Source organism: Peromyscus leucopus, chromosome 2, assembly GCF_004664715.2.
Source record: "Peromyscus leucopus breed LL Stock chromosome 2, UCI_PerLeu_2.1, whole genome shotgun sequence".
Taxonomy (NCBI): Eukaryota; Metazoa; Chordata; class Mammalia; order Rodentia; family Cricetidae; genus Peromyscus; species Peromyscus leucopus.
In genome coordinates this window covers 145,620,799-145,644,147 of record NC_051064.1, presented here as the reverse complement: position 1 = coordinate 145,644,147, position 23,349 = coordinate 145,620,799, and the positions used below count along the sequence as shown (strand labels likewise).

At 51.1% G+C, this 23,349-nt stretch overlaps 2 protein-coding genes across 7 annotated transcripts in view; both read left to right on the top strand.

The window, feature by feature from the left end:
• Mfn2 (mitofusin 2) overlaps positions 1–6,938 on the top strand; it is a 30,894-nt gene extending 23,956 nt beyond the window's left edge. For 3 of the 4 annotated variants that reach the window (XM_028860139.2, XM_028860138.2, XM_028860137.2), the window contains 4 exons: positions 885–1,040; positions 1,988–2,184; positions 3,482–3,616; positions 5,036–6,938. In XM_028860139.2, the coding sequence (XP_028715972.1) occupies positions 885–1,040; positions 1,988–2,184; positions 3,482–3,616; positions 5,036–5,105 (558 nt within the window). In that variant the 3' untranslated portion in view covers positions 5,106–6,938. The remainder of the gene's footprint in view (positions 1–884; positions 1,041–1,987; positions 2,185–3,481; positions 3,617–5,035) is intronic. The other variant, XR_003733469.2, reaches the window with a different exon arrangement.
• Positions 6,939–13,284: 6,346 nt separating this feature from the next.
• LOC114685527 (migration and invasion inhibitory protein) lies at positions 13,285–20,402 on the top strand. Of its 3 annotated transcripts, none has more exons than XM_028860152.2 (11): positions 13,290–13,423; positions 14,449–14,569; positions 14,960–15,160; positions 15,395–15,742; positions 16,138–16,222; positions 18,094–18,202; positions 18,287–18,339; positions 18,702–18,831; positions 18,943–19,039; positions 19,707–19,841; positions 20,115–20,402. In XM_028860152.2, exons 3-11 carry the CDS (start codon positions 15,038–15,040, stop codon positions 20,184–20,186), a joined length of 1,152 nt encoding a protein of 383 aa, XP_028715985.1. In that variant the 5' UTR covers positions 13,290–13,423; positions 14,449–14,569; positions 14,960–15,037; the 3' UTR covers positions 20,187–20,402. The 3 variants fall into 3 exon arrangements, with proteins under 3 accessions (XP_037059068.1, XP_028715985.1, XP_037059067.1); XM_037203172.1 differs by having other exon boundaries at positions 14,428–14,569; XM_037203173.1 differs by lacking the exon at positions 20,115–20,402 and having other exon boundaries at positions 13,285–13,423; positions 18,943–19,043; positions 19,707–19,835.
• The last annotated feature ends 2,947 nt before the right edge of the window (positions 20,403–23,349 follow it).

Here is a 23,349-nt window from a genome sequence, read left to right as displayed (position 1 = left end):
TGGAGGCTGGAGTCGGAGCTCAGCAGGGAAAAGTTGCCTTGTATACAGGAGCCTTTGGATTTGATCCTTAACACTACACCAGGGGAGTGGGGGGAGTGGGGGGGTGGATTTCAAATTCTTATCTACAAAAGAGATGGCTCAGCAGTTTAGAGGGCTTGTTCTTGAAGAGGACACAGGTTCTCTTCCCAGCACCTACACGATGGTGTATAACCACCTTTAACTCTAGTTCCAAGGCATCCAGTGCTCTCTTGACCTCCACATACACCAGGCACACGTGTGATGCACAAACATACATGTAATCAGAACAATCATAAATATAAAATTAAATAAATCTTATGATAAATACATATCACCACTTTAAATTTTGGAATAAAAAATGCGTTAGGGACTGAGGAGGAGACGGCTCAGTGGACGCAAGTACTTACTCTTCTTCCAAGTTGGCTTGTCGGCCTGGCTGGAACAGGAAGCTTCCAGTCATTGGGAGACCAGTCTTAAGGTAGAAAGTGGTAGAGGAGGACATCCGACATTCTGCCCTGGTTTGTACTCACACACTCACACACACTCACACCACTCACACACACTCACACGCACTCACACACTCACATAAATGCTTGTAGGACTGCTCTTAGGGCAGGTCTTGTGCTGGCACAAGCCCAGTGACCAGGGCTTACATCCTGTGGCCTGCCACAGCGCTCACCTTGGGCTAGCGGGTCTCTTAGCAAGCAGATAACCTACTGTGGTACATACAAAGCTTTTCCCTCTTCTGCCTCTTGGGAATCGAAGAGCTGCTCAGTCCTTGTCCTACCTCATTAGTCTGAGGGTCATTGAGGGTGTGCCTGAATGACAGGCTTGTAACGTTCTTCTCCCTTTGTCATCTCTCACAGGTTCAGCGTCCTATCCCTCTGACACCTGCCAACCCCAGTATGCCCCCCTTGCCACAGGGCTCCCTCACGCAGGAGGAGCTTATGGTCTCCATGGTTACCGGCCTGGCCTCTCTAACATCCAGGACCTCCATGGGCATTCTCGTGGTCGGAGGAGTGGTCAGTGGCACCTGCTTGGGGAGGGAGGGGGGATCTGGGGACTCAGTGAGTGTTTTCTACCCTGGGGAGCTGTGTGGCTGGAGCCTTTCACATACAGCTGCTCATTGAGACGTCACACAGCTAACAGGATGTTCCCATTTCCTGGCTAAAAGCCCACCACTAGTTTGAACCCTCCCCATCTGACGCTGAGGCCTCTTCCTCCATAACAAGCAGAGAATGGGGAACAATCAAAGGTTAGGAAGGAGGCCCGCCTGGCCCTTGAGCTCCCTCTCTGGCTTCTGTCTCGACTCAAGACACTGTGCAGCCACGGTCCCTCACGTCTGAGAGCTCCTGGTGGTGTTGGCAAGCTCTCATGCCCTTCTAGACTGTGGAGAGGCAGACCCCACAGGCAGGTGACTGTCACAAACACTGTCAGGGATTGCTTTTCCAACATGTAGTACAAGGTGGATCATGAGGCTCCTCCCCCCGGACAGAGAGTTGCTTGCATCCCCCGGCTCTTTCCATAGATAGTGGCCTAGAAGAGGGTCATGAACTGCAGCTCTGACCCTTGACAGACCCTTTTATAGCATCTTATAGCATCTTGTTTACCTAGCCATACAACCTGTGGATTAAATTTACACCACATACCTCCTTTGTGAATGAAGAGCCCAAGTTCATCCAGCCAGGATGATGTTAAGAAGCCTGTTTCTCAGGTTTGGGACTAAAGCTCAGCAGTACAGAGCTTTCCTAACACCTCCCAGGCCCTGAATTCCATCCCTAGCACTTAAAACAAAACAAAACAAAACCAACTTCTCACCTAGATCAGGATAGTGGTCCTAACATTAAGTTATCTCATGTGGCCAACACTCAGTTTCCCTCACTTCCAGCTGGAGAGAGACCCTGCCCTCTTAGCCTGAGCAGGGTCACAGAGACCTTGCTCCAAATTGACTGACCATGCATCTCTACAGGTGTGGAAGGCAGTGGGCTGGAGACTCATTGCCCTCTCCTTTGGACTGTATGGCCTCCTCTACGTCTATGAGCGGCTGACCTGGACCACCAAAGCTAAGGAGAGGGCCTTCAAGCGCCAGTTTGTGGAATATGCCAGCGAGAAGTTGCAGCTCATTATCAGTTATACTGGCTCTAACTGCAGCCACCAAGTCCAGCAGTGAGTAGCCTGGGGACCTAAGGAAGGACACCCCAATAGGTGGGCTTTCCCCACCTCCCTTTGAACCTGACCCGAGAGCCTGTGGGTCTCCGCATCATGGGATGTATGTGCTTTGTGTAGTACCAGTTTTCCGTCCAGGGATGATGACGGGGTCTAGGGCTGAGGTCGGATAGGCCTCCAGTGCCCCAAGAGGGGAAGGAAGGGGAAAATGAGGGAACCGGGACATGCTTCATAGATTTTAAAGGTTGGTTTGGGACTGGAAATGTAGCTCAGTTGGCAGAGTGCTTGCCTAGCATGCATGAAGCCCTGGGCTTGATCCCCATATGATGTAGACCAGGCATGTCTTACACCTATAGTCCCAGCACTCAGGAGGTGGAGGCAGGAGGATCGTCCTTGGCTATGTGGGGAGTTTGGGGCTATCTTGGGCTACATAAGACCCTGTCTCTAAGTAAGTAAATAAATATTAAAGGTTGCCCTTGAAGGGCATGAGCTGTGGGATCCTAAACCAAAGCCTGGTTACAGTGCCTCAGTAGGTCAGGGGTCCCTATGGTTGTTCCATCCTGGAACATCGAGAAAGCAGTTTTCCTGCCCTGCTTGCCTAATCTCAAACTCAGACAGCTCCAGCCGCCTGAGTCCTGGGAGTGCAGACGTGAGCCACATGCTTAGTTTGGTTGGCTGTCCTAACTGTGCTATGGCAGACCCGTTTACACTGGCTTTCCTTTACTCTTGTAGCTGTGAGCTAGAGGCTTGATTGCTGTGTGCTTTCGAGTGGGGGCACTGCTGGGACTGTAGCTCTGTGGGCAGAGAGCCTGCCGTGCACACACAGAGGCCTGGGTTTAACCCCTGGCATCACACACACACACACACACACACACACACACATACTCACACACACACTCACACACACACACTCACACACACTGTCTCTGTCTCTGTCTCTCTCTCCACACACACACATACACACACTTGAGAGGATACTGAGACTTGGACTCAGAGATGAGAGCCTTTCCTCCCACTTAGCTGATGAGCATCTGAGTGAGAATCTGGCCTCTTGTGTCCAGGTTAGGTTCACAACTGGACTGATGAGTCTCCTGTGGTGATGCCCAGTGTCTTTGGTGTGGGCATTAGAAGCTGTTCATGATTTTAGCAGAGGTGGGAAGGATACCAAAATCAGGCCTTCAGGCCAGAGCAGATGTGGATGGACTCAGCTGCTGCTCTGTTCTGGGTAGACTTGGCCAGCAGCAGAATCCTGCCTAAACCACCATCTGCCCAGTTGATCCCATCTCTGTCCCCTCAGGGAACTGTCTGGGACATTTGCTCATCTGTGCCAGCAAGTTGACATCACCCGAGAAAATCTGGAGCAGGAAATTGCTGCCATGAACAAGAAAGTTGAGGCTCTGGAATCACTTCAGAGCAAAGCCAAATTGCTCAGGTGAGTGGCCAGGCTGGGGGAGTTGGGGCTTGTCTGCCCTCTGGTGTCTCCAGTGTAGGCACCAGGCGCTCTCTGTCTTGTGAGATGTTTGCCAGGCTCTAGTGCAGGATGGCACTAGTGCTGGAGGCTCCACAGTGTCACTGTCCTCGAGGTGTTTGCAGGTGGGGCGTAGTGACCCAGGAAACAAGCGAGACGATGCTGTGATGGTGCAGCTCGTGGCCTGCCCTCCTCTGACTGCAGGGTCTCGGCGCTTGGCACAGGCTGTCCCCCCAGCTTGTCACCCCTGGAGGAGTGGGTCCTCAGGTCTCCTTTTCTTGTTTTGTTTGAGACAGAATCTTTTTTGTAGCCTGGGCTGGCCTGGAACTTGCCATGTGAATGAGGCCGGTCTCAAATTCACCAAGATCCACCTTCCTAGTGCTGGGATTAAAGGTGTGTGCCACCATGACCGCCTTAGCTCTGTTTTCTAGTAGGAAAATTGGTGGCTGTGGAAGCTGAGTCCCTTGTCTGGAGCTCCACAGGAAATAGCCAGATTGAACTTGGGGTACAGGTGGGCTGCACTTTGCTTCTCCTTGCCCTGTGTGAGATCTGCACCCATGTGAGTCATATTTAGTTCCTCTCTGAGCCCAGGAACAGGAGTGCCTAGCACCAGGTCTCTCCACAGGAATAGGACTGGTGGTCTCATAGAGCTGGGAAGTTTGCTGGGAGGAGGATCAGTTGGAGGAGCCAGGTTCTGGGTGCTGGCCCTGCATCCCCTCAGCTTTCTTGTGTCCTGTGGCTCTCATCTGTGAGATGAGGCTATAATTTCATGACAGCCACAGTTGGAGGTAGAAGTACTCGAAGTCCTCAGCCTACTCAGGCCGTGATGACATCAGCACATGGGGACCTGCATAGCCTGCCCCCACCTCTGATGTCAGAGTTCCAAAGAGGACAGAACTAGAGAAGAGGCACTCGGGGTTTCAGCTCGCTGCCCCGCCTGCCCACCACCGGGACACACTGTCACCTGCTGGGGCTCTCGGGACAGTGTCTGCTGCTGGTGGCCACAAAGACAGGCTGAGCCAGCACCCAGACCTTCACTAGTCAATCAGGAAAGCTGGCCTCCATAGAATTGGGAATCTGGGTTGCAACAAAACCTGAAACTAGAAAAACCTGAAACCAGTCATGGTGGTTCACTCCTATAATCAGAGTACATGGGAGGCTGAGGCAGGAGGATGGCTGTGAGTTCTAGGCCAGCCTGGGCTACTGAGATTCTGTCTTAGCCCACCTCTTTTTAAAAAAGCCTGGCTCTGTCCCATCAGCTTGTGACCTCCTTTTCCTCATCTGCAAAGTGGGAAAATGCTATGGAAGGATTAAATGAAGGTTCAGACAGGCTAGTGTGACCTGTCCCTGTCAGCCGTTTGTACAGCAGTCTTGTCTTCACAGGAATAAAGCTGGCTGGTTGGACAGTGAACTCAACATGTTCACACACCAGTACCTGCAGCCCAGCAGATAGTGGGCAGCTGGGGCAGGCCTGCACTGAGAAGAGGCAGGGCCGCGCCTCCCGTCAGCTCCAGTCCTTGGCCACTGCAGAGAGAAGGAAAGCACCCACAGTCCTGTACTGTTTTGAGCCCTCAGCACCAGTTACTCCCGACCCTGCAGGAAGACCCTGGCTCCTACCCTAAAGGAGACTGACAAGGATTGCACGGCTCAGCACCAAGGAGTCATGCATGTCCGTGTCTGCTCATCATGATCACTTGGTTGAAATTCACTGCTCATTTGATAAGGTCTTCCTAAGGGTAGCACCCTGCAGAATGACTGAGGGGAACCCTCACAGGCATCAGGCAGACACTCCCACCTTCTCCAACCGGAGCACACCTACAGAGAAAGACAATGTTGGGATGACTGGACGCCCCGGAAGATTTCAGGGTAGTTCTGGAAGGGCCGGGTTTGTCCCGGGACTTGTATCTTGTGTGGCCCCCAGCTTCAGCGCTTCTCCCCACTTGCTTGGCGGCCAGGCTCAACACGCCCTGGGCTTTAGACTCAGGCAGCTCGTCTGGGAAGCTGGGACCTCTGCCAGCCAGAGCTGAGGGAGAACTCAGGAGAAGGTGTGTGGGTTAGGGTATCGGGTGTGGTAGTGCTGTTGGTGTCGGCCATCACGATGAGATGGGACTTGCCTCCCTTCTTGCCATTGCGGCCCTTGCTCCTATCTCAGCTCTTGGCCTGTTAGTCCTGGTTTACTGGTGGGAGCTAGTTGGTCAGGTGGGGCCTGTTAGTCCTGGTTTACTAGTGGGAGCTAGTTGGTCAGGTGGTTAAAGGACGTAGCAGGAGGAATGGTGGAGGATGGGGCTGCCTGGGGTGTCTGGAGGAGGTAGGCACAGAAGAGAGCCCTCTGTCTGACCTAGCGCTGAGGGGCACGCAAGCCTGGGAGCTCACCTCCCTAACTTCAGCTCATCCCGCCTTGCTGCAAGCTCCCTGGCCGCCGTCCTCTAGACTGTACCCTGTGCCAATGATTGCAGCTGGCCACACAAGAGCATGAGAAGCCTGGCCGCCATTTTCCTACTGCCCCGACCCCCAAACCTCTTCTGCTCCTGAAACCTGCTGCTGCTTGCTTAGCCTCCTGTCGACTCTGAACTTCCCACTGCTGAATGTTGACTTTGTTATTGGTCACAGTGGGGAAGAGTCCAGTCGCCAAGGTTGGCTGTCTTAGAAAAGCAGTTTCGGGGTGATGAAGCCTTTGTAGACCAGATAGAGAGTCTTAGAGACAAACCATGGGGCCCCAGCCCCTCCCAGAAACCCATAGCCAGGAGCTCCCCTGGGGACAAGGTCCTGCTGGTTGGGTGCCTGTGGCCATGTCCTTCCTCTCCTGCCCATGTCTGTGTGCTCACTTGCCCCTCAGTCTACCCTGTCTGCTGGGACGGTGATGGTGTTGGTCAAGGTCAGCATGGAATGGGAAGAAGTTGTGAGTGTATTGCCAGCCTGGACAGATGGGAATCACCTCACAGTGGGTCAAGACAAATCAGTGTCACATCCCAACGAATGTTGTATTCTCTTTGGGGAAAAAATAGAATAAACTCTTTTTCAGTATAGCCCCTGAGTAATGAATGAAATTTTGAGCTTGTATAAGTAAAAATTCCATTTGTACCACCAGGGAGAGCCTGTACCTGAGACGTTTAGCGGAGCACTTTAGTTTCTTGCTGCTAACTGTTGTGTGATCTTGGCTGGGGCACGAAAGGCTCCTGACACAGTGAGTTTGCTTCTGGTATATTTAAGGTGATGCAGCTGTCTGAGTTACCTGTATCTCTGCTGTTGTATTGGAAACTAAAATAAAGCCCCAGTTGTGACCCTGTGTGAGCTTTCTGCCTGGCAGTGGCCCTGCAAAATCTGTGGGCTTGTCTGAGAAGAAAAGACGCAGCCTCTGAGGGCCGGGAGATCCAGAGTGACTCTAGTACAGAGTTCTCTGTAATTCCACACACTCAGTTTTCATGTAAACCATCAGTGACTCAGCGGGCCACCCTACTTGTCCTTCTGAGAACTTAGCTATGACCTTTCTGGTTTGAAGGGCCCTTTAGAGGGGAAAAGGCCATTGGTGGCTACTTCTTGTCTCCCCACCCACTTATCTGTCTCAGAAATTCTTGAGCTCAGCTGATGGTAACTACATCGTTCCAGATTCCCAGGCCACAAACTTGAGGGGTCATGAAGTCGACTGTCACACATACTGTACCTGATCTGTCACTTTCTGTATGAATCTCCGAGACCCTAACCTCTTCTCCATCAAAGTACTCTGGGCTGATACAGATGATTGCCTCCTGCTATTCTCTCTCCCACCCTTACCTTTATGGCCTTTCACTTGGAGTTAACCTGTGCCACACTCCAAGCATCCAGAGCCCCTCCAGGTTGGAGGCCCAAGTTCTTCCCTGCTTCTTCAGATCAAGCCCTCCCTCCCTGCCCCCTCTGCTTGTGTACAAGTGCCATCGTCGTCACCCTGAACTGACAGCTTACCCAGGGCAGCACACAGGATATGCATGTGTTCCAGAATAGTCATCTCAGGAGGTGCTGTGTTTGGCTCCCCTGCTAGAGCGGGCTCTGTAAGGGCTGCTCCAGTGTTTGAGGAGAGCGGTGCTCTTCACACATTAGCAGTCCAGGACTTGGGGGGAGCTCAGATGCTCCTGGAAGCCTGTGGGCGGACACAGTTCTAGGACATTCTAATGTGTGTTAAGAATTCAGCTTGTTCAGCCCCTTTGTGGAAACTGAAGTTCAGAGAAATTAGATGTGCTGATGATGTCCTAGTGTCTTGGGGTGATTGGGGAGGGGAAGGAAGAGAGGGGGAAGCCTCCCTTTGAGCCCAACACTTATTTTCCTCAAGCCTGTCAGCTTTCAAATGTGCTCTTTACCCTCTACCAAAAATGCACCACGATCCAGTACACGTGTATGTGAAACAAAGTTTACCAAGTGTGCACATGCAGGAGGTGGGGGTGGTTTCTGTCATTAGCAAACTGCTGTTGCTGCTGCTGCTGCTGCCCCAATGGGTGGTGGCTCACAGGGAAAGGTGTTCTAGACCTTGCCTCATATCACACACTGAGTTAATTATTCTCAGGGAAAACCAGACTCATCCCTGCTTCATCTGCCCACTGGAAAGTGAGGGGAACCAAGGGCATGCAGGTTTTAACCCTCCAGTGACAGGGTGCTGGGGAGACTAACCCCTCTCCAAGGCAGCAAGTTTCAGGCTAGCAACCCTGCATAGAGATGGTCTTAAAAGAAAAAAAAAAAAAAAAGCGGAGCGTGGTGGCACACATCTTTATTTTTGGTTGTGAGCCTAGCCTTTAACGGCTGAGCCATCTCTCCAGCCCAGGCACACATCTTTAATCCCAGCACTCGGGAGGCAGAGACCAGCCAGGGCTACACAGAAATTGTGTGTGTGTGTGTGTGTGTGTGTGTGGTGGTGGTGGTGGTGGGTGGTGGGAGTCCCTGCCATTGTCTTGCCCAGCATGCAGGAGGCTCTAGGTTTGATTCCCAGTGCTCCTGCCTTTATGGAGCTTGTCTGGATAAGAGCCAAGATTACTTAGGTAAAAGACAGGAGGTCAGAAGAAAGGTGTTATGTGCAAAGGCCCTGAGGTGAGAGTGTGCTCATTGTCTTCCAAGAACAGAAGGAATGTGGCCAAAGTTGTGTGAGGGAGAAAGCAGATAGGACCCGGGGCAGAATAGGGTGTTTTGTGTTCCTGAGGCAGGTGTGCCTGAGGAGAGAGAGGGCTCGTGAGAGCTAACCACATCTTAGTAGGGGCCTGCGATGCCACTGGAGGCAGACGCGATGGAAGCAAAGAGACCAGCCAGGCCAGGACAGTAACACTCCAGGAGGGCCATGAAGGTGCCCTGGCCTGGGCTGCCCGCAACAGGAGCGGCAAAAAGGGTCAGATTCTGTACACCATTTGAAACACCACAATGTGTACACGCATTTTTAAAAATTTTCTTTCAAAGCTGGTGTGTGTGTGTGTGTGTGTATGGGGGAGGGTGTTGCTATGCAGTTTCTGGGATCCAAAAAACCGGTTGTCATGATTATGCAGCAAAGGCTGTCAACACTGAGCCCTCTCTCTACCCTTACTATGGAGCCTTGTTAGCCTAGAGCTCACTCTGTAGACCAGGCTACCCTAGAACTCACAGAGATCCACCTGCCTTCTGAGTGCTGGGATTAAAGGTGTGGATTGCCATGCTCAATTTGTGCATGCTGGGGATCAAACCCAGGGCTCTGTGTACTCTAGACCAGCACTCTGCCATCTGAGCTACGTCCCCAGCACACACACCTCTCTTTGAAACTTTGTGCATGCCCACGCATTGATGTGCCATCTCATGCACATGGAGGCCACACAGGACAACTTTGGAGTCTGTGCTTACTGCACCACTCCCCATCTTGTTGAGGCAGGGTGTCTCTTGTTTGCTTCCAAACATGCTCCAGACTAGCCGGAGAGCTTACAGGCTATTCTGTCTCCACCTACCTCTCCTCAATCTTAGCATAAGAGTGCTAGGGTTTCCGAGGTGTGCTGCATCTGGCTTTTATATGTCTTCTATTGATTGGACCCAAGAGTCCTCATGTTTCACAGCTAAAGAGATTTACCTGCTGAGCCATCTCCTGGGCCCCACCATAGTTTTGAGACAAGGTCTCTCTGTGTAGCCCTAGCTGTCCTCAACCTTAAAATTCTGCCTCAGCCACCCTTGGCTAGGACTATCAGCTCAAGCTGCAGTCCAGCAAGTCCATGTTTAAGAGTGTATTCAATCAGCAGAGCATGGTGGTGCACGCTTTTAATCTCAGATCTTGAGAAGTAAAGGCAGGTGGATCTCTGAGTTATAGGCCAGCCTAGGCTACAGAGCAAGTTCCAGGACAGCCAGGGCTACACAGGGAAATACTTGAAAAAAAAAAATTCAGTATGTTAAAAAAGTGTGCAGCAACCAAACACAACCCAAATTTGAATTTCCATCTGTGGTGACACCCTCCACCCCATTCCCACCCCAGACTTGGACATTGGATTCACTGATCTGTCTCTATAGTTTGCTCTTTCTGAACATTCCATGTAAGTGGAATTATACAATATGTGGCCTTTGTTTTCTGTGACACTAGTGAGTGCAGCTGATACACAGTCAGATGGTTTGGCTTTTTTTTGTGGTACCAGTGTGCAAGGCTGATAGGAATATTCATGTGCAGGTCTTTGTATGGACATAAATTCTCCTTGGTAGATACCACAGACTGGAATTTCTGGGTTACATACTATTAAGGACTACCAACCTTTTTCTGAAGTAGCTACAGCATTTACATCCCTGCCAGCAGTGGACGAGTTCCAGTTTTTCCCATCCTCAGCAACAGTTGGTACAGTGAATCACTTTGTATGCCCTTTGATTTTTTCTTTTTACAATAGGAGTGGAACCATGGGCTTTGCACATGCTAAGCATGCTTTCTACATCTGAGCTACAGCCTTGACCCAACAGATAATTCAAGACATTATAAATATATACTTTTTGTTTTTGTAGACAGGGTTTCTCTGTATAGTCCTGGAACTGACTCTGTAGACCAGGCTGACCTCGAACTCACAGAGAGCCACCTGCCTCTGCCTCCCAAGTACTAGGGTTAAAGGCGTGCACCACCACTGCCCAGATGTGTGTGTGTGTGTGTGTGTGTGTGTGTGTGTGTGTGTGTGTGTGTGTGTGTCTTTGTGGCTTTAGTCTATATGTGTCTAGTGAGTGAATCTTAGGGCAAGAGAAAACTCTGGAATAAGCCACAGGATGGGAGCTTGCGCTAGAGGTGCCTGTGGTGAACAAGGGTGCCGTATGGAAGGTCCAGCCTCAGTGGTAGTGTTATATTGAGCATTTGTATTAGCAGGGTTCTCTAGAGGAGCAGAACCAACAAGGTATGCATGTGTTACAAAAGGGGATTTATTAGCCTGGCTTCCACAATGGAGCTGGATGGTCCAAAGTGGCCATCTGTACGCCGGAGAGGCTGAGAATCTGGTAGCCGTCTAATCAAGGAAGGAAGCTCAGCAGTCCAAACCAGTCCTGATAGCCCAGGAGCTCCTTGTAGAGTGGCTGGTATTAGATCCATGTTGAAAGGCCAACAGAGCTGGAGGATATCAGCAGAGTATCGGTCATAGTGACAAGTGGCAGCAGCAGTGACAATTGAGGCACTCGAACATTTTTTCCTAGTGCTAATTTTTTATAGTTATTTATTTATTTTTTGTTTTTTTTTTGAGACAGGGTTTCTCTGTGTAGCAGTCCTGGCTGTCCTGGAGCTCATTGTGTAGACCATGCTGCAGGCCTTGAACTCTTGCCTGCCCCTTGCCTACTGGGTGCTGGGGTAGAAGGTGTGCACGAGCACATCATGGCATTGTATTGATTGTGATGCTCTCACAGGGCACCTCATTTCTGCTGCTCCCCCGCCCCCACCCCGATACCTGGCACAGAATAGGCGCTTGCAATATCAGAAAATTGTGCTTGTTAAATGCAGACAGTGGGAGCAGAACGGCGCCTTCCACCAAATTCCAGGAAGCTTAGTTCAAGTGTCTTCCACGGCCTTTCCCTGGGGCAGGCTGCCCTTCTGACTCTGACAGGGAGAAAGGAGACCGGCTAACAGCTGGGAGTATTAAAAACACGGTGCCCTTCAAAACACTACGGTAACACACTTCCATGCATAGAGCTCTGGGTTCAATCCCCAGTACCGCACAAACTGTATGCTGGAATACACCTATAATCCCAGTATTAGGGGAGGTAAAGGCTGCAGGATTAGGAAGGAGTCAATCTAAGATCATCCTCATGACATAGCGGTTTGAGGCCAGTCTGAGCTACAGTACATTTTGGCTTAAATCTTTTTATTTATTATTATTTTATTTTTTAGATAGGATTTCTCTGTGTAGCCCTGGCTGTCTTGGAACTCGCATTAAACTCACAGAGAGATCCCCCTGCCTCTGCCTCCCAAAAGCTGTGATTAAAGGAGTGCGCCACCATGTCCGGGTAATTTCGGTTTATATTTTACAGGACCAGATTTTTGTTGTCTATATTGTAATTTTGCCAGCGACTTTCCTCTCTCTGTCCCCACTCTTAAATCTTTGCCTTCCGAATGGCTCAGCTGTCTTTAGCCTCCTGGCTATGGGTGGGATAGGACCTCTGTTGGTCTTTTCTGTGTCGAAAACACAGATTGCAAGCCCAGTGCCAATTTGAGATCTTTGGCAGCAGTCACTCTACAGCTCACGTAGTTGAGTCTGTATGATAATGAGTATTCAGAGACGGGTAATGCCTGGGGGCCGCTCACCAACTAAGACAGAGAGCCTGTGTGGCCTGGGCAGGCGTCTCCATGACGGGTAAGGTGACCTGCTGACTTCCCACGCAACCTAAGTCAGAAGGGGGACCAGTAGGGCCCTGGCCCCCATTTTGGGTAACTGTTGCCTTGCTTGCTGACCTTGACCTTGATATCCTCCCTATGCTAATTCCCTGCCAGGTTCCACCCTCCTGAATGCTTAAGGGAAGTTCCTTGTCTGTGTATCTGTTAACAGCTTAGATGCAAGATTGTAAAACATTGCCCTCCAGGGTTCTCCCATTGTGCTGTAAGCCTGTATTTAAGACCTCTTCCCTCCTTCAATAAACTGCATTCGGCATTAAAAAAAATAAAAATAAATAAATAAATAAATAAATGCACAAAAATCTCAGGAAAAAAAAAAAACTTTGCCTTCCAATGTCTCTGGCACAAAGTAGGCACTTCACAAAGACTTGAAGTGTTAAAGAAAGCAGGCAATATGGAAAGCCTGTAAATCAACACTCCCCCACTAACTGAGAGGAGCCCTTAGTCTGAAGCAAGTGTAGGCTTCATATGATTTTCTCTTAAAAAAAAAAGCTTGAAAGATGGAATGCATTGCCCTCGTTGCTTGTCCCGCCCATCCGCAGTCACTCAAGGCTTCACAATCATCCGAAATTTACGTAGCTGGGCCATACTGACCAATCGGAACCTGTAGTTCTGTTACTTTCCATTCAGTAAAATTCGAGTTGGTAGACTTGACATTATCAGCAAATCAGCAACGAGGGGCCATTAGCCCCACCCCCAAATTGAAACTGCCGCTTCCGGATGCGAAATAACGTTTGTCTGGGGTCCGGTCCGGCCAATTGGCCAATCAGGACAGCTGGTGGAGATCCCGCCCCAGCATTACCCAATTAGGACAACTGTCGGAGGCCCCACCCAGAGGGGGCGGAGCCCGGGGGCTGCTGGGGACCTGGGCTTCCGGGTGGAGAGCGTCCAAGTCCTTCTATCCAAAGCGGCCCCTGATCTTGGGACCAGAGAGGTGTGCCTACGTCCAGCTGGACCAGGTAGAGAAAGGGCTAGCGCCCAGGCCCGATGTGCACCCTGCGTGGGTGTTCGCGAGTGAGAGTCTGAGGTCTGCTTCTCTGCTCGCCCCCTGCAGACTGCATGGAGACCCGAGTCCCCAGGGGCGTGTGGGGTGGCAGGGTTGGGACAGAACAGGCAGGGGTTCTGACCCAACCCGGAGTTAAAGCTCTGGTGCTGGTGGAGGAGTCCGGAACCGTGGTTGTAAAGGAAGTGGGAAGCGCTTCCCTACACTGCAGACATCCCTGCAGAAAGGAGGTGTCTCTGAGCTGGACCTCTGAAGGACCAAAGCTGGCAGGAGTAGGGGGAGGTTTCCCAGGAACCTACCAACCTGGCCAGGCTTAGTCGGGAGTCATGTGTCAACAAAGGTCTGTTTGCCCAGAGAACAGCCAACAGCAGAGCAAAGATTGCACACAAGTGTAGCTGGTTCACCCATGAGTGCATTGGGGTCACTTTGGGAACTTATATGACCCAAAGGCAGGCAGCTGCGTCACTGACAAACCCACCTAGCATGGGTTCGGATTCACCCCTGAATAGCTTGCAGGCAGCCCCGGTCCAAAGTTGTTTAAAGCAACCTTAAAACTCTTGCGACTTTCTGAGGAGACTCCCTCCTCTCACCAGGAGGGAGATGCTTGAATGTCAGGGGGAGTAGCCTCTGCACAACAACCAGGAACCCACATTTTAGTTCAGACCCTTATTTTGACACTTAGTAGTTATGTGACCTTGGGGTACAGGTGCAAAAAAAAAAAAAAAAAAAGAAGGAAAGATTGGCCGGGGGTAGCTTTGTGTCAGAGAACAAGCTTAATGCTGCACGTCTGGGGTTCAATGCCAGCACCAGATAGCACGTTATTAATCTTTGAATTAGCACTCTGTACTAGTCTCTTCCTATATGATAATTTTAAAAACTATTTTTTATTTGTGTGCGGGTATGGGCAAGCACACGCCATGACACATGTGTGGAGGTAAGAAGGCAGTTTGTGGGGGTCAGCTCTCCCCTTCCACCATGTAGGCCCTGAAAATTGAACTCAGATCGTCAGGCTTGGCCACAAGCACCTCTACCCACTGAGCCATCTCACCGGCCCCAGGAATCACATGAGGAAGGCCAGGTGGAAGCCTTAGTCTCTCAGCAGGTAAGCATTTCCTGTTGTCCATATTCATTCAAAAAACAGCCCTGCCCAGCCTTCTGAGGTGTGGTCTTTTGGGGAAAGAAACGGCACAATTGGCACGTAAAGCAGTGGGGATTAAGAATGCTGGAGACTTTCCAGACATCCTCCGGGCTGGCTTAGTAGTAATTATCGAGTGCCAGACTAGGAGTTGAACATGCACTGTCCTGTGTTACCCTCGTGACAGCATGGTAGGTAATCAGGTTAGGACAAGAGGCACAGAGAGGTTAACTAACCAGGGTGAGACTGCACAGTAAAGGAGAATCCTGGTGATGGTTTTAATTCAGGCCTGTGTGACAGGTTCCCTCCCTCCCTCCCTCCCTCCCTCATGTTTTGTCATTGATCCTCTGACTTCAGGTAGAACCTAGCCTGAGCACCTCCTGTGAGTATCCTGCAGCCCAGAGCCAGTGACATTGCTGTGAACAGCTGTGACCTATGCCCCAGATGGCAGAGACGAAAGACCCCGTGCGGCTCCGGCTGCTCAGCCTGGAGCTGATGAAGCAGCTGTGGGCTGGGCATGATGCCATGTGTCGGTCAGTGGCCAGAGTAGTGTCAAAGGTAGGTGGTCCCCTTGGGAATGCCCAGGTGGCAAGGAAAAGACTGCCTACCCCCCGAGACGATGTCCAAGCTTCCAGGGTCAGCCTTATGTTGCAAAACTGAGGCCTTGGGAGGAAGAGACTGGGCTGGGACATGCAGAGGCCACAGCAGGATGAAGACCTATGTGTCCAGAGCGAGCCAGAGTGGCTGGGCTGGCCAGGCTGCTGCTTGGGTAACCGGACCTGTTTCTTGCAGTCACACCCGGACTATAGCAGCAGCAGCAACTTAGAAATGCCACCGTCCCAAGAGAGTTCTTCCGCCGCCTCAGTGGCCCCAAGCTCACAGGACCCACCACTAGACTGTCATCGAGGAGACACGTTTGACATGACCCGGTGTGGCAAGGACAGCTGCAGAGTGGACTCTCCCCCACCTGCCCCATGCCAACACCCGGAGCTCCAGGATGGACTGTGGCCTCCCTCAGCACCCTGGCTAGCCACTGAAGGCCTGAAGGGGCCAGTGCCTTTGGTAGGACCAAAAGGTCTGGGACCTCACAAGACACAGGTCCCCAAATCCATCCTGTCACAACCAAGCAAGCCATCTAAGGTAACTCAGGAGTGCCCGAAAATCAGGGAGAGCTTTTTGAGCCTTAGTTTCCCTCTCTGACAAAGTGTTCCTGGACAAGCCTCCCTTGGAGGGGGTGAGGCTTCCAGAAGGTCCAGTGAGGTGTGTCCAGTTATTGCTATTAGTTCTTAGCACTTTGGGAAGAAGGAGGCAAAGCCTATTGTACAGATGGAAGGACTGAGGTTGGAGCCCAGGCTTGTTCAAAGCCACATCCAAAGTGGTGCCAGACTTACCTTCCGGTTTCTGAGCTCCCCAGCTGAGGTTAGCGCCACCCTGGAGTCTTAAGTCAAGACACAGTGCGTTGTTCTCCTGGAATGGGGCCTCCTCTGGGCCAGGCCTGCTGATCTAGCCCATGCCCTCCTCGTCTACTTCCTCAGCCCAAAGTGACATTCTCCCAAGAGTCTACAGTGCCTGAGAGTGACTGGCACTTCCGGCCATACCTGGGCTATGATTGGATTGCAGGTGAGTGGCGGGGTTGGACACACATGAAGCTGAATGAGTGAATGAATCAGGGCCGCTCTATATTTGAGCATTTATAGAGGTCAGGCCCCTGCCCAACCCTAGCGGGCACATCTCCACTCTGCTGCTCTTCTCCTGGTACCCGAGGGCTCCTGTCCTCCTGACAGCATTACTTTAACATTACTGTGTTAAAACCATGCAGCAGAAATTGTGCCATTTTAGCTTTTGGTTTTTCATTTTAGCTATTAATTTGTGTGTGTGTTTGCCTGTATGTATGTCTGTGCATCATGTGCATGCCTGGTACCTGTGGAGGCCCGAAGCAGGCGTCAGAGCCTGGAATTGGGGTTATAGAAGGTTGTGAGCCACCATGTGGAGGTGGGAACTGAATCTCTGCAAGAGCAACCAGTGCTCTTCTGTTTGTTTCGTTTTGCTTGTTTTCCAAGACAGGGTTTCTCTGTGTAGACCAGGCTGTCCTAGAACTCTGAGATCCACCTGCCTCTGCCTCCCGAGTGCTGGGATTAAAGGCGTGCACTGCCGCCACCTGACACAGCCAGTGCTCTTAACTGCTGAACCGTCTCTCCAGCCCTACCGTGTGTGTGTGTGGGGGTGTGTGCGCATATTGGGACAGGGTCTCTCTACATAGCCCTGGCTGTCCTTGAACTCACAGAGATCCCTCAGTCTCTGCCTCCCAAGTGCTAAGATTAAAGGTGTATGCCACCACACCCCACTAAAAATTTTTTAGACACACATAAATAAAAATAAAGTGTAATTTAAAAATATCTAATCCCACACCCGTAACCGGGATCCTGGTTTCCACCTCCTCCTGTGTGCACCCCCCCCTCCCTCTTTCTCCTATCTCTGTGAACTTAAGAAGTCAGGCAATGACCTTGGGCCCAGCTCGACTCTGCCTCCCTTTTACGTGTTTCATGTCCTGACCATGAATACATTCTCTAGACCTTCCTTAGTGCATTTCTAGAATCCACGATCTCCCTTTAACTGCCCCGCTTTCCCTCACCTCTCAGCCTCAAGGATGTGTCCTCTAAAAACATGGCTGACCAGATTTTGACACTCCTGTCCCTGAATCCTCTCGGACTCCATCCCTCCACCCCCGCCCTCTATTGTCCTCTGGTCGCCTTTCCTTCCTGAGTTCCTCACACATGCCAGACACCCGCTTTCTTCACCTGCTGGGGTATCCTTTTGATTTATCCACCTGACTTCCCTGGTCTCTGCTCTGGTCGCCTTCTCAGGCCTCCCTCGGAACTTCTGCCCTGTGGTACTCAGCCACCTGGCTTTGGCCTCCAGCTTCCCGGCAGGTGTCAGCATTCAGTATCCCATCACAGAGTTCTTTGGTGACTAGTCTTTTGACCCTTTAGAATATAGCCTCCTCAGAGTGGGAACCTTGTCTAGGTTCCCACTCTTCCTCAGCTAGTAAGAATGTAAGCCAGGTGTCTGCCTATGATCTCTGCACTGGGAGGTGGAGGCAGAAGGGTTGAATTGGAGGCCAGCCTGGGCTACCTGAGACCTTGCCCCCCCCCCAAAAAAAGTAGGTAAGACATATGGAGGCGTATGCCTTTAATCCCAGTACTCAAGAGGCAGAGGCAGTCCAGTCTCTGTAAGTTCAAGGCCAGCCTGATCTATATATGGAGTTCCAGGCCAGCCAGGGCTACATAGTTACTGTCTCTCTAATAAAATGAGTGTGTGGCCCCTTTAAGGGCTCTGTGAGGGAGTTGTCGTGGGTGATCTTGGGTGATCGACTATATCAGGGCAGGCTGGTACTCAGAGCTGGTATTCACAGTGGGTGACGAGTCCTAGAGGCGAGGTGGGCCCCAGCCCATCCAGCCTTAACTCACCCAGCGGTGCTTTGCTCCACCCAGGGACCCTGGACAGTAGCTCTACAGTCACCAGCGAACCCGAGGCCTTCTTCTCCACGCTTCAGAAGTTTCGAGAAACCAACGAAGAGGACTGTGTTTGCAACTCCCCTGAGTAAACAAGGGCGCATGAGGAGTGTCGAGGGTGGGGAGGGGACCCTGTCACTCATCCTGCTTATCACCCCCCTCCCGCCCCCAGAGCTGTGTTCCCAGACCTGCAAGAGAGCAGTGGTGTAGAAGAGGACCACGAGTGTGAGTGTACCCTTCCACCAGGTCACTCTGAGCTGGCCAGCCAGGGAGGGCAGCCTGCTGCTGAGCAGTGTGGGATCCCTTCCGGCCTGGGGCTTTGGCTGGCTTAGGGCCTGCCCTTTGTAACCATCTCTCTCCAGCGGCTTTCCGAGATAGCGGGGTGTAGCTCTCAGTGCCCCGGAGAGGACATTTCTCCCGGAACTTAAGTGTGGACCCAAGACTCTGGGAGGAGAAGGGCTTGGAAAAAAGTGGCACAGAGTGACTCCGCAATGGGTGGTATGGCTTATGTGACTAGGAACAGCCAGAGCCCCTGGCAACAAATTCCCTGGCTTCGGGGGAAACGTGGTGTCTCATGGGCCTCACAGGTGTGTACTGTTACCGTATCAACCGGCGCCTGTTTCCTGTGCCAGTGGACCCAGGTACCCCCTGCCGCCTGTGTGGGGTACCCCGAGACCAACAGGGTCCTGAGACTCTGATGGAGCCTGCGCAAGTCAGGTGAGTGTCGAGAGCATTGGAATCCCTGGCAGGTCCCAGTGGACAGTTACAACTGAGGGTAGGGTGCAGAAGGTGGCCCCTGCTGGTTTTGATGCCGTGCCTCCCACACAGGGTCAGCATCCCCCTATCCATCCTGGACCCCCCACACCGGTATCGGATTCACAGACGGAAAAGCTTTGATGCATCTGACACTCTGGCCCTGCCCCGGGTGGGTAAGCTGCCTGCCCACAGGGGCTCGAGGCAGGCATATGTGGGCGGGATCCTGAGCTGGCCTTGAAGAGAACTTGCTCCGAGGCTCCTTTCACCGGGCTGGTGTGGAACCCGTCCCCCGCGTGGTGTCTAAGTTGGGTGTCTACATGGGCCCTATTCACTGAGCTCTTGGGTGCCACGGGCGTGGCTCTTAGGAGCACTGTTTCCCAGAGCCACTGCCGTACCCCGCCCCACACAGGCCACAGAGGCTGAGGAGAGCTGCTAGGAGAGATGGATTTGAACCCAGACCTTTATGTTTCCATCATGCATCCCATTTCCTAGTCAGAATGGGAGTCAAAGGGTATCCTGCTCCTACCTGGTGAAGGACAGAGTAGCTGCAATTGGGGGAAGAGAAGAGGGAAAAGACCCTTTGGCTCCCCTACAAAGTGGGTAGAAAGGGAACATCCTCAGTATTGGGGTCACGAGGATGGTTTAGTGAGGTCATGCAACTTAGGTGTTCGAGGCCAAGTCCATTGTGGAAAGGGCTCCATTAATATCCACATCATCTCATCCATCTTGGGGAGGGTGACCTAGGGTAACCAGTGGTTAGATACACCTGCTGCCCCAGAGAGGAGACTTTTCCATAGTTGGGGATGGCAGGTGCCTTTAACCTTTGCCCTCCACAGCACTGTCTGCTGGGCTGGGACATCCTCCCTCCAAAGCCTGAGAAAAGTTCTGTCCCCAAGAGTCTTGACCTGTGGTCCTCTGTTTCCTGTGGAGCACAGCGCCGACATCTGTCAGCCACCAGCTCATCCCGTGGGGTAGGGTCCAGGGTCTGTCCCAACCCGGGGTGGGAGGTGTCCGGGTGAGACAGATCCTATCGAGATGGGAGCTCAGGCCCTGACAAGGTGTCCCTCCAACTTCGGCACTCCTTGCCACCTGCTCCAGTCTACTCAGGAAGGTGGCCCTCACTCCAAGGTGCAGGAGGAATTGAGGCTAATACTGGACCCCACCTATCCCCGAGTGACCCCCTAACATTTTTCCATTCATCTATCCCCTAGTAGCTCCCCAACACCTCCCTATTCACCTTCCAGGCCTTGCCAGCACGGGTCCCACCTCCCATCTGGTCAGAGCCTCAGGTTGCCCTGCTCCGGCCCCCCCACTAGAAGCGCTGTGGACTGACCACTCAGAAGGGACGATATGGAAGCCCTCAAGATGAGGCTGGATCCTGACAAGATGGAAGTGGCTGTGCTGTGTTTCGTGGGCTGGGCAGATGCCAGGGTCCAGGCGTGGCCCTGGCCCTTCTGCCTCCTGGGGTAGGAACTCCAGGGTGGAGGGGGAGGAGATGAGTGGTATGTAAATAAAGCTTTTGCCCCTAGTAACTTGTCTTTCCTGCTGGTCCCCTTGATGTCGAGGTGTCCTGTCCTCAACTGGTTTCACTTTGCCTAAGGGAGACACCAGCACCCATCACTTGGAGTGTGGCTTCTTTTTTGTGTATTTTTTGTGGTAGGGTCTCACATGGCCCAGGTTGGCCTGCAACTCACAATGTATCCAAGGATGACCTTGAACTTCTCTGATCCTCCTGAGTATTAGGATTACAGGCATGTGCCTCTGGGCCCTGCTCTGGCTTCTAGACTTTTCTGTAACTTTCAGGTCTAGATAGATGGCTGTCTACCAGACAAATGGAGTGGTTCTCCAAGGCAGGCTAGAGCCAAGGTCAGTGTTACAGTATCTCAGGCAGGGGGAGATGGATAAGAATCCTTGCTATATAAATTTGACGACCTGAGTTCAAATCCCCAGGATCCATGTAAAAGCCAAATACTGAGTGTCTGTAATCCTGTGGGGAGATGAGAGATGGGGAGAGGAATGCCTCTGCCTCATGGGCTAGTTAGCCTGGTGTGCACATTGGGAAAACAACAAAGAACCCCCACTTCACGGTGGAAGGTCTGAGTCAACACCCAATGTGGCCTTCTGACTTTTCTATGCACACCATGGCATGTGTGCACTTGCATTCACACACACACACACACACACACACACACACCATTCATTGAAAAATATGTCTCATATTGAGTGAGAGATCACTCTCTTTGATATCATTGGAAGGGTTCTCTTGAGGTCCCTGGCATCTACATGCCCATTTCTGAGCTCGGTTCTAGAGACTAGGTGACCACTAGCCCTAGGTAGGGTAAATTGGTAAACTGACATTCAAGAAATCTGTTTCTGGCCGGGCGGTGGTGGCTCACGCCTTTAATCCCAGCACTCGGGAGGCAGAGCCAGGCGGATCTCTGTGAGTTCGAGGCCAGCCTGGGCTACCAAGTGAGTCCCAGGAAAGGCGCAAAGCTACACAGAGAAACCCTGTCTCGAAAAACCAAAAAAAAAAAAAAAAAAAAAAAAAGAAAGAAATCTGTTTCTGATGTCAGAAACAGATTTGGGATTTGGGAGTAGGGTCTTGTTTCTCCTACCCCTTGTATGCTTTAGGTATATTAATAATAATAATAATAATAATAATAATAATAATAAATTTCAGCTTTGCAAGGTGGAGAGATGGCTCAGAGATCAAGAGCACTGGCTGCTCTTCCAGAGGTCCTGAGTTCAATTCGCAGCAACCACATGGTGGCTCACAACCATTTATAGTGAAATCTGGTGCCCTCTTCTGGCATACAGGCATATGTGCAGGCAGAACACTGTATACATAATAAATAAATAAATCTCTAAAAAAATTTTTTTTAGCTTTCTCAAAAAAAAAAAATTCGAGAGATGGCTCCCAGCTAAGAGTACATAGTACCTGTGCTTGAGTGGGAATATTCTCGGGCACGTGTCCAAGGCGTTTGGATAGGCTTAGGAGGTGTGGCCTCGTTGGAGGAAGTATGTCACTGGAGGTGGGCTTGGGGAGTGTGTTCCGTCTGTCATGTTTGTGGTTTTAGAAGTGAGTCCTCAGCTTCCAGCTCCAGCTGCCCTGCCGCCAGGCTGTCCCCATCATTATGGACGCTAACCTGGAACCATGAGCCCCAAACAAACCCTTCCCTCTCGAAGTTGCCTTGGTCGTGGTGTTTTACCATAGCCGTGGAACAGTAGCGAAGACACTGCTCCAATCAGAGGACTGGCATTGGAGCACTCCTATCGGGTGGCACACCGATGCCCGTGACTCCAGCTGCAGGGGATCCGACACCCGTCTCTAGCCTCTGGAGACACTTTTGCACATATAAGGACATACAGGGAACCTTTTTTATTTTTTTAAGTTCTTCTTTCAGGCTGAAGAAATGGCTCAGCAGTTGGTACAGGCTGTTCTTCCTGAGGTCCCAGGTTCAATTCCCAGCACCCACATGGTGTTTTATAACTTTGCAGGCACCAGGCATGCATATGGTACACAGACATACATGTGGGCCAAATGCCTATACACATAAAAAAAAACCTTTTTTAAAAAAATGCCAGATTCATAGAACAAAAAAGAGCAAATGGGAACTTGAACCATTCAGAGGCACTTGGCTCTGCATGCGTGCGTGCGTGCGTGTGTGTGTGTGTGTGTGTGTGTGTGTGTGTGTGTGTGTGTGTGTTGAGATCAAGATGGCCTGGTTGGCTTCAAAGCCATGGCAATCCTCAGGCCTTAGCCTCTGGCTGCTGAGATGCAGGTGTCTACCACCTTGCCCTTCTAAGCATGTGTCTTTTTGTTTTTTATTTAAAGTTTCTTAGCTTAGAGGGTTGTCCTGTCCTGTGACTCATGTTCATGCAGCTGTGAAAATGCTTTTCTTTCATCCCCCATGTGTCAGGGTGACTCAGGTCATGCTGCAGTAAGGAGTTAATGCCCCAAAGTGGTTTAATGTGAGGGCTTATTTCACTTATTTTTTAAAATTTTCTATTATTTATTTATTTATTTATTCATTCATTCATTCATTCATTCATTCATTCATTCATTTATTTGTATATAACATCATACCTTTTACTTAAGAAACAATTTTCCCTCTTTTGAGGCTGGAGTGGTGAAGAGTGCTTGCTGCTCTTACAGAGGACCAGAGTTCAGTCCCAGAACCGACCTGTGACTCCTAACCATTCATAATTCTGGTTCTGGGGAATCCAGCGCCCTCTTCTGGCTTATTCGCCCAGTGAACATACGTACGCGGAGGCAAAACACTCAAACCCATGAAAGATAAATGAATATTAAAATGTTTTTTTCCATATGTCTTCTCATTATTAATTTCCACAGTAGAAAAATCAATTAGTAATGGCTTACATTTGTGAACAGGTGATTTAGGACAGGTAAAACCATCAGGTGATGGTCTGTTTGGAATCTGAAAGGACAGTTTGTCCCTTAAAGGATCTGTCTGTGAT

Coding starts and splice junctions, on each gene's coding strand:
- LOC114685527 (XM_028860152.2), top strand. CDS start 15,038: ATGCCCCAGATGGCAGAGACGAAAGACCCCGTGCGGCTCCGGCTGCTC. Junction 15,743..16,137: donor AACCAAGCAAGCCATCTAAG/GTAACTCAGGAG, acceptor CTACTTCCTCAG/CCCAAAGTGACATTCTCCCA. Junction 18,832..18,942: donor ATGGAGCCTGCGCAAGTCAG/GTGAGTGTCGAG, acceptor CCTCCCACACAG/GGTCAGCATCCCCCTATCCA.